The 10510-nt window shown below is 47.6% G+C and overlaps 1 protein-coding gene across 2 annotated transcripts; it reads left to right on the top strand.

Annotated features, from left to right (window-relative positions):
- The first annotated feature begins 5699 nt into the window (after window positions 1-5699).
- On the top strand, window positions 5700-9909 carry LOC123135457 (putative pentatricopeptide repeat-containing protein At1g68930). Of its 2 annotated transcripts, none has more exons than XM_044554542.1 (3): window positions 5700-8186; window positions 8633-9102; window positions 9557-9909. In XM_044554542.1, exon 1 carries the CDS (start codon window positions 5726-5728, stop codon window positions 7997-7999), a length of 2274 nt encoding a protein of 757 aa, XP_044410477.1. In that variant the 5' UTR covers window positions 5700-5725; the 3' UTR covers window positions 8000-8186; window positions 8633-9102; window positions 9557-9909. The 2 variants fall into 2 exon arrangements, with proteins under 2 accessions (XP_044410477.1, XP_044410476.1); XM_044554541.1 differs by having other exon boundaries at window positions 9532-9909.
- The last annotated feature ends 601 nt before the right edge of the window (window positions 9910-10510 follow it).

Below are 10510 nucleotides of genomic sequence, written 5' to 3'. Positions count from 1 at the left end.
CCGGCCGGCCCTAGGGGCCGCGCCAAGGAGGGGGGAATCCTCCTCCTAGTGGGAGTAGGATTCCCCTTTCCTAGTCCCACTAGGAAGGAGGAAGGGGGAAGGAAAGAGAGGGAGAGGGAGAGGGAAAGAGGGGCCGCGCCCCCCTCCCTAGTCCAATTCGGACTCCCCATGGGGGGGGGGCGCCACCTCATGGGCTGCTGCCCTCTCTCTCCCCTCAGGCCCACTAAGGCCCAATACTTCCCCGAGGGGTTCCGGTAACCCTTCCGGCACTCCGGTTTTCTTCGAAATCACCCGAAACAATTCCGGTGTCCGAATATAGTCGTCCAATATATCAATCTTTATGTCTCGACCATTTCAAGACTCCTCGTCATGTCTGTGATCACATCCGGGACTCCGAACAAACTTCGGTACATCAAAACTTATAAACTCATAATAAAACTGTCATCGTAACGTTAAGCGTGCGGACCCTACGGGTTCGAGAACTATGTAGACATGACCTAGAACTATTCTCGGTCAATAACCAATAGCGGAACCTGGATGCCCATATTGGTTCCTACATATTCTACGAAGATCTTTATCGGTCAAACCGCATAACAACATATGTTGTTCCCTTTGTCATCGGTATGTTACTTGCCCGAGATTTGATCGTCGGTATCCAATACCTAGTTCAATCTCGTTACCGGCAAGTCTCTTTACTCGTTCCGTAATGCATCATTCCGTAACTAACTCATTAGCTACATTGCTTGGAAGGCTTATAGTGATGTGCATTACCGAGAGGGCCCAGAGATACCTCTCCGACAATCGAAGTGACAAAACCTAATCTTGAAATACGCCAACCCAACATGTACCTTTGGAGACACCTGTAGTACTCCTTTATAATCACCCAGTTATGTTGTGACGTTTGGTAGCACCCAAAGTGTTCCTCCGGCAAACGGGAGTTGCATAATCTCATAGTTACAGGAACATGTATAAGTCATGAAGAAAGCAATAGCAACATACTAAACGATCAAGTGCTAGGCTAACGGAATGGGTCATGTCAATCACATCATTCTCCTAATGATGTGACCTCATTAATCAAATGACAACACATGTCTATGGTTAGGAAACAAAACCATCTTTGATTAATGAGCTAGTCAAGTAGAGGCATACTAGTGACTATATGTTTGTCTATGTATTCACACATGTATCATGTTTCCTGTTAATACAATTCTAGCATGAATAATAAACATTTATCATGAAATAAGAAAATAAATAATAACTTTATTATTGCCTCTAGGGCATATTTCCTTCAATATCAACATCATGTGTTGTTGTTGGCTCGATACGGGCAGTCTTTGCGTGAATGTCCAGGACACCTGCAAACGCGGCATCGCCTTGGTTCTCCCATCTGGCTATGGTCCATGTCATTGCGATGACGCCTAGACTGACGTTGTCCCTTTGCGGTTCTCATCAAGTTGGCGTTCGGAACCCATTTCGGCCCATCTGGCCACAACATTTTGTAGTTCATATCAATGCCCCAAGCCCAGAACTCACCGTTCCAAGTGTTGTACAGATTGTACATGTTGAAGTACGGCGATATGTATGGCTCGACGCTGATTTTTTGATCAGTAGCCGCCCGGAGCACATGACTGCAAGGGTAGCCCTCAAGCTTGGGCTTGTTACAAGTGCACTCACAGGAGGTTGAGCCAAGGGTGACAGCTTGCTTTTTTGATCCTATGTGGTGACCCTTAACGTACTTGGCTCGCACATTGACCTCCCACTTATTCCTAAGTGCGTCCACTTTCCTACAGCCATGACTTTGTGACTTCTTTGCTTTCTCGTCCAGATGTCTTTGCATCTTCTCGGACCATGGCTTGTTCAATTCAACTTGTGCTTTGGCGACGGTGACCCTGTCTGCAAAGTATGACAGGGTCCGGTTCCAAGTTTCTTCAATTAGGGCTGTGATAGGCAGTGCTCGCACTCCTTTAAGAACACCATTGTACACCTCTGACATGTTGCTGGTCATTATTCCATACCGAGCCCCGGTGTCGTGAGCCTGCGCCCACTTGTCCAAATGAGGGCAATTCTCGCCGATCCACTAGCTCAAATTTATGGACGTCCTACGACCCCTCCGGTCTTCTCTCTGAGGCAAGGCCGCGCGGTCAATCTCACCATTGATACCTGCCCAGATCGCATTCATTTTGGCTACAGTTTTTTGCATGCACATCCTCTTGAATAACTTGAACCAATCCTTGTTTCTGAATTTGGAGTAAAAGTTTGCTGCCAAATGCCTCATGCACCACCTTCCCTCTAGATCGGGCCAGCCCCACTCTTCTTCCGACGCCTTAATTATTTCAAGAGCGCTTAATAATCCAGTGTTGCGATCAGAGATGATGCAAACACCTTTACGCTCTTTCACGACACCAATCTTCACGCAGCTCAGGAACCACAACCAGCTATCTTTGTTCTCGCTCTCGACCAATGCATATGCAATAGGAAGAAGCTGATTATTTGCATCCGCTGCAATCCCCACCAATAGTGTGCCCTTGTACTTTCCAGTGAGAAAGGTACCATCAACTGATAATACCGGGCGACAGTGCCTGAATGCTTGTATAGTCTAGGCGAATGCCCAGAATAAGCGGTACAGGATTAGCTCACCCGGGTTCAATGGGTTTGGACGTTCTCTCCGCCAAACTTGAGTCCCCCTATTAGCAGTTGCTATATGATGGAGCATTATAGGTGCATAAGAATATGCCTCCTCATAGGTACCATACAAGTTCTTGAATATATTTTCCTTCGCACGCCTAGCCTTGCTGTAGCTAACAGGGAATCCAATTAGATCCCCTGCATCTTTTTGCAGAGCCCTAACACTAATGTTGAGACTTCCCTGCACAATTGTTTCCATCGTCTGTGCCACATATTTTGCTGTCACATTGCAGTGATCTGAAAGAGTCCCAGTTTGCTCACAGGTATGCTCCACTATTTTTGTGATATGCCATGACTGACATACCCCAGGCTTCAGTCTAGCGAGAACTCTTTCGCGGCAACCTTTCGCGGTGTGGATGCATATGACCTTCAACTCTTTTTTATCAGACTGCTTCACTCTATGCTGGCGGTGGATGCCGATTGCATAGCTACCCATTGCCTGGTAAGCAGACTTTTTGTCTGGGAAAACTTGCCCAACCTCCAGGCTCCCCGCTCCTAGGCCAGAAGCAGAGTGAAATTCATTGGTGATGCTCATATCCTGTAAAAACCCAGGTTGCAGTGCCGCCGCGACCGCCCTCTGAGGAGGAACATCTTCTTCTTCGCTTGACTCCGAAGACGCAGAAGAATGATCATCATCATCTAGCGCCTCCGGCAATCCCTCCACGTGTTCTCTCATGTCAACGGCCGCAGACCAATATCCTGTGTCATACACAGGCTGGCCGCCCGTCGGTTCCGATGGGCCGACGCTAGGGGCTGATGTGATGGCCAACTCGACCTCACCACCCCTGCTACTGCATCCGGCAACATCAGTGACTGAAATGAAATCCACATACACCATCGGCTGACCATACATTGAGTTATTGGGATTGCTTGCAAACCTCATGTACGACCCCCACGACCGATCACCTGTGACCGGCCGCAAACCCCAACGGGCAACTGTCCCATCATTTCCTCCGTCAACGATAAAGGCCTCCATTGCCATTTTTTTCCCTGCATCCCTGGGCCAAACACCTCTCGGATGCACCTTCTAACTGCTGCGTAACCCACGTTGACCATGTCTCTCACTACAACTGTAGTCGACTCGCACAAGGACACATCCACCCCCAATGGACCGTCGCGTAAGACGTTCCCATAGTACACTACTAAATTTTCCATAGTACCTAACCAACATACATGTTTACATTGCAAACAATTAGTAACAGAACATTTAGTAGTAGTACGATGACAACATTTACATATCATACGACTAAAATAATAATCATATTTTTGTTACAAAAAATAATAATCATTTGCTTAGACTTTCCGGGGTTGTTTGGTTAACAGGTATTTAGAGATCTAATTTTTCTCAAACTCGTCTACTAGCGTCATAAACTCAAACTCTGTTTGCTTATCTCTAACTACCCTTAAAATATTCTAAACTCTGTTTGCTACTGAGATGAATTGTTTTACCTAATTACATACATCATCAAGTACATTAGCACAAATTCGTAACATACAAAATTTAGATTATTTCGACATAACAAAGTAGACCTGCAGCCTCCTAACTATAGACTTATTAATAAACATACCACATGAAATAACATACCACATGCAATGAACAATTACAGTACAAGTGTTTCTTAATTACCGTATTAAGATTTCTTGCATGTCAATACTAATGGACGCACCTAACATTGATACAACATCTTCAACCTACTCTTCTAAAAAATATATTATAAATGCTACATCTGTCCTCCGAAATTATTTCTAACCTCTAATCACTAACATTGCATAGCTAATGATGAGCTAAAAGACTAACTAATTACCACCTTGCATGCACAAAAAAATCAATTTATTGCAAAGCTCATACCTTGATCTTCAACTTCGTAGTTCACTTTGCTAGGCAAATCGTACTCCTGAAGCTCTAAATGACTCCAAAAAGTGATGAAATAATGCCTAACAAAATAGATAACACATAGTTATGAACTAAACAAAAAGGGTAAAAACATAATGCATGCAAACCAAACCAACAAAAATGGATAGATCTTACCTTCGTCTATCTTTTCTTCAACTTCAACATATTCAAAATCCAACTCCAAATCGCCCTAAATCACGAGTGAAAGTGCCTGTTGAGTTTTTCTTTCTCTCTGTTCTTACACACTCAGAAGGTTGAAGAGGATGCCAGTGTGCTTGCGCACGGAGCAGAAACATACTATATAAAAGGAAGAGAATCCCTGTAGTGTCGGCACAACAGCTTCCCGCAGCATCGGATTCCCAGTGCCATCGCATCCGCTGAGGCAAAAGAAACAAAGGCAGGACTGATTCCCGGGCGAAAGAACCAAAAGCGTCCATATTCCCGCGCGTCGGAGTCACCGCTGCCAGTTTGCACACTGTCGCGCCTCGGAATCAGCGCCATTTGCGCACTGTCGCGCGTGCAGCATCACAGGGCACGCCGCCTCGGCTGGTGGCGGCCTGGCCCACCTCCTGGGCCCGCATCAGACTGTGTCGGCAGGGGAGCGACAGCGGCAGCGGCGGCCGCCTCACTCGGTGGCGGCTGGGCCCACGTGGCGCGGCCCGTTCCGTCGCGGCACGCTGCACTGTGCAGGAGCCGTTGTGCCGGGCCGGCCGCCTCGTGGAGTGGCGGCAGGTGACACGTGTCACCTGCCGCGCCTGCCGCCACTTGTGAGGGGGTCTCTTTTGTCAATTTCGTCCGCGGGGGTCTTTTTTGGCAATTCCAGTCGGCAGAGGGTCTCTTTCGACAAAAAATCCGTGCCGATCGTTCAAATTTTGGACCGTCTCATAGTTGTATTTTTTAAAACAAGCTGTATTTGCTGTGGCAAAACCTGCGGAAGGTGTACAATTTATTACTCCCTCCGTCCCATAATATAAGTGCGTTTTTTTGTTATATTTTGGTACGGAGGGAGTAGATATATAACTGGAGGCCCATGACCACGCGTCAAACGAGAAATGGGCCTGCGTGCTAGGCCCATAACCTTCACGATATGGATCGCGAAGGGCTTTGGGACTGAGCCGGTTTCCCTCGCCCGCGCCGGCTCCCGCTATGAGCCGCCCGCTCTGCAACCACTACGCCGCGCTCCTCTCCTCCGCCGCCGCCGCCGCCGCCGGCGGCGGCCGCGATGGGGCCCGCGTCGCCGGCGCCGTCCACTGCCTCGTCCTCCGGACGCTCCCGCACCCGCCGCCCACCTACCTCCTCAACCACCTCCTCGCCGCCTACGCCAGGTCCGGCCGCCTCCCGCTCGCGCGCCGCCTGTTCGACGCAATGCCCGACCCCAACCTCTTCACCCGCAACGCGCTGCTCTCGGCGCTGGCCCGCGCGCGCCTCCTCCCCGACATGGAGCGGCTCTTCGCGTCCATGCCCGAGCGCGACGCCGTGTCCTACAACGCGCTCATCGCGGGCTTCTCGGGCGCCGGCGCCCCCGCGCGGGCGGCCCGGGCGTACCAGGCGCTGCTCCGGGAGGAGGCGGTGGTGGACGGCGCCAGGGTCAGGCCCAGCCGCATCACCATGTCCGGCATGGTCATGGCCGCGTCGGCGCTCGGCGACCGCGCGCTCGGCCGGCAGGTGCACTGCCAGATCCTGCGTCTCGGGTTCGGGGCCTACGCCTTCACCGGGAGCCCATTGGTTGATATGTATGCCAAGATGGGCCTCATCGGGGACGCCAAGCGGGTCTTTGATGAGATGGAGGGCAAGAATGTGGTGATGTACAATACCATGATCACGGGGCTGCTCCGGTGCAAGATGGTTGAGGAGGCCAGGGGGGTGTTTGAGGCGATGGTCGACAGGGACTCCATCACCTGGACTACGATGGTTACAGGGCTGACGCAGAATGGGTTGCAGTCGGAGGCGCTGGATGTTTTCAGGCGGATGAGGGCCGAGGGTGTTGGCATTGATCAGTACACTTTCGGAAGCATCCTTACAGCCTGTGGCGCCCTTGCTGCCTCAGAAGAGGGGAAGCAGATCCATGCCTACACAATCAGAACTCTGTATGATGACAATATCTTTGTTGGAAGCGCGCTTGTTGACATGTACTCGAAGTACAGGAGCATCAGGTTGGCAGAAGCCGTTTTCAGAAGGATGACCTGCAAAAACATCATCTCATGGACCGCAATGATTGTTGGCTATGGACAGAACGGGTGCAGCGAGGAGGCTGTGAGGGTGTTCCTGGAGATGCAGAGGGATGGGATTAAGCCTGATGATTTCACCCTTGGCAGTGTTATAAGTTCTTGTGCTAATCTAGCAAGCCTGGAAGAGGGAGCACAGTTCCACTGCATGGCGCTTGTCTCAGGGTTGAGGCCGTACATTACAGTGTCTAATGCACTAGTTACCTTGTACGGTAAGTGCGGGAGTATCGAGGACGCACACCGCTTGTTTGATGAGATGCCGTTTCAGGATCAGGTCTCCTGGACTGCCCTTGTAACAGGTTATGCGCAGTTTGGGAAGGCAAAAGAAACCATAGATTTGTTTGAGAAGATGTTGTCTAAGGGTGTGAAGCCTGACGGGGTAACGTTTATCGGTGTCCTTTCTGCTTGTAGCCGTTCAGGGCTTGTGGAGAAAGGCCGCAGCTACTTCCAGTTCATGCAGGAGAACCATGGTATTGTGCCCTTGGATGATCACTATACTTGTATGATTGACCTGTATAGCAGATCAGGAAGGTTAAAAGAAGCTGAGGAGTTCATAAGGCAGATGCCACGGTGTCCTGATGCAATTGGATGGGCAACATTGCTTAGCGCATGTAGGTTGCGTGGTGACATGGAGATTGGGAAATGGGCTGCTGAGAATCTCTTGAAAACTGACCCACAAAACCCAGCGAGCTATGTCTTGCTGTGCAGCATGCATGCTACTAAAGGTGAATGGAGTGAGGTTGCCCAGCTTAGGCGCGGAATGAGGGATAGGCAAGTGAAGAAGGAACCAGGCTGCAGCTGGATCAAGTATAAGAATAAAGTTCACATATTTTCAGCTGACGATCAGTCTCACCCCTTCTCCGGAACAATTTATGAGAAGCTCCAGTGGCTCAACTCTAAGATGGTGGAAGAAGGATACAAGCCTGATGTCAGTTCAGTGCTGCATGATGTGGCAGATGCCGAGAAGGTTCACATGCTCAGCAATCATAGCGAGAAGCTTGCAATTGCCTTTGGCTTAATTTTTGTTCCAGAGGAAATGCCGATCCGGGTTGTCAAGAATCTGCGGGTGTGTGTGGATTGCCACAATGCTACCAAGTTCATCTCGAAGATAACCGGTCGTGATATTCTCATGAGAGATGCTGTCAGATTTCACAAGTTTAGCAATGGCATTTGCTCCTGTGGGGACTTCTGGTAATTCCACTGTTTGTTAAAGCTGCACACCGCACATGCTTCAAGTTTAACTAAAGTCAGAAGTGCTACTGGAAGAAAATGAGGAAAGCTGAATGAAGCCAATCATGGATAATAGTTCCTGGCCATCAACTGGGTTTGTGTGACACAGTACGAACAAATCATGTTCCCTGCAGGTGCAAGACTGATAAGAGGTGTGTTTATGTCATCATGAAACTATAGTTCTGGAAGATTGTTTTGATTAACATTTTGTTCCTAATTGTTGGTTGGTATGGATCTGACAGACAAAGGGAGAATCCGCATTTGCTAACAGCAGTATGCAGTTTGGTATAAGGATTGTGCATGACTTCTTCTATACCCTTATTGGCTCTTGTTTACCAAAGTGGAAGGGTATCCCAAGTTTTGTAATTCTGTGCACTAATTACCAAATTCGGCACATTGACAGAAGAAACCACCACTCTTCTGCCTTAACAGTCTGAGTTTTAATCTTTTCATTTCATTTTAGCATAACTAGAATGATGGTAGTCTGAGCTTAACCTCTTGCCAGATAAAGCTCCATCCCCGCAGTGTTTTTTCTTTACATTTTACGTAATGTTTGATGTTGCACACATCAAGTGGTTACTAACTGCAAAATGTGCAGGGTATTTTTTCGGTTATGGATTAGAGATGGGCCTCAAGTTTGTTGAAAGAAGATCCCACTTATGGCTTTGCACCAAGCAGCAAAGGGAACAAAGCGATGAATCACCATCCACTGAGTTTGGCTTCCAAATCTCCAAGACTTTTGTTACGCAACCGAAGTGTTTCCACAGGCAGCCTAAAACATGCCAATGTGATGCCTGAACCAATCCCTTGTTGAAGTTTAGTGCCTGGTTGCCATATGGGTACTTGATGGCAATGTGAGTCATGTAAAGGGTATATTTCTGTCAGTGCTGCTTGGGCAAGGTCATTGCAGTTCTGTCACCATTATACTGGAGAACAAGCTGCAGCAAGTACTGGGAAGAACTTACTGCTTACTGGAGAAATACCCCTGAAGAACAGTTATACTGCAATCTGAATATCAGGAATTGCAGAAGTCACTGGCTGCATGCCCAAGAACCCCAGCATGGCCAGGTGAGTGTATTTTAGATACCTGATATATATAACAGTGGAAAGTGTTATCCAGTATGTGAAGAATCACATGTATTTCTTGCGCATTTTATGGTTACATCGGTACTGTCCTCCTGCAATTGTTGTTTGCCCGAGACAGTATTGACCAACTGAAAATTTGGAAGTAAAAAAAATTCTCTGTCGAAATTGGACTGGTGTGATGTACAACTCTAGCTTTGTAACCTGACATCTTCCACTAGCTATTACAACTTACTGAAAGGCCTTGACAATGAATAGAGATAACTTTTTTTTTGCGGGTGAATGAATAGAGATAACCAAGATGGAAAAGAAAAATAAAAGATAGGAAAAGTGAAGCAAAAATTCAGAAGGGATACTGCACATGTACTATATGCTATAAAATAAAGAAAGTGATGTTTCCATTTTTCTTTACAGTGAAGCCATGTTGGCTTGGTTGTAGGAGTCCATCTCATGGATGATGAGGCTGGTGGTGGTGACCCGGGCGCTGGTGTTGTTGTTGAAGAGGCACATCCTGTTGACGTAGATGGTCTTTGTCGGGTACAAGCAGTTTGGCTGTACTGGCAGAAATTGCTTAGTATCTAGTTTGGTGGTAGTGTACCAAATTGTAAATCTTGCATGCCACTAGACCACAAGGTGGCAAGTGAAGCATGGGCATGCAGAGCTTGTTTGTAGAACAGACACAACTAGCTAGCTGAGCTGCATTGTGCAGTGAAGCTAAGTGGAACTCTCGACAATGAGATCACAGCAACATTTATTCAGTTCCTACATATATAATATAATGTGCATCTAGAATACAGTATAGTTTATTCTGGTAGTCAACAATCAGTTATGGACTGACTGTAATTTTTTGTAAACAAAATATAGTGTGCAACAGTTTCAGTTTGATCATAAATCCATTGCTAGGTTCACTTATCTGCCACCGAGATCATCATCTTCCAAAGTCATGATACAGTCTTTCTGAGACCCAGAGGTACTTTTATCCATGTTTTATTTCTGTTCTGATCCGGAAGATGATGATTTCGGTGGCAGTATTCATATCAAGTATTGGTGTTAACTAAATTATTTACTCAAGACAAGTGCTCCTGAAGGTTTGTTATTTCTTCAACATGTGAATGGAGCAGTGCATAGAGAATTGTGGATAGTTTGGGATGCTGTTGCTTCCGAGGAGGTTATTTTTTAACATTCTTTCATTGCACTTGTAGTTCTACTTGGGCTCGATGAGTGTTGTTTCCGATAACTGGTTATGGCTTTCAGAGCTATGCTTGGGCTGCGCCACCGGACCACTTGCCTCCACACTGGCACCCATTCGATATCCCTCCGGTAAGTAGGAATTTCGATTCTGCATGCTGCCGGAGTGAGGTTGTATTGGTAACATTTTGGCCGCAGCACTGAT

The sequence above is a fragment of the Triticum aestivum genome, chromosome 6B (genome assembly GCF_018294505.1).
Source record: "Triticum aestivum cultivar Chinese Spring chromosome 6B, IWGSC CS RefSeq v2.1, whole genome shotgun sequence".
Classification (NCBI taxonomy): Eukaryota; Viridiplantae; Streptophyta; class Magnoliopsida; order Poales; family Poaceae; genus Triticum; species Triticum aestivum.
Note: the sequence above shows the minus strand (reverse complement) of the source record. Positions and strands in the feature narration are given on the sequence as shown.

Bases quoted from the DNA above. Each gene is read 5' to 3' on its own strand.
- LOC123135457 (XM_044554542.1), top strand. From the start codon at position 5,726: ATGAGCCGCCCGCTCTGCAACCACTACGCCGCGCTCCTCTCCTCCGCC.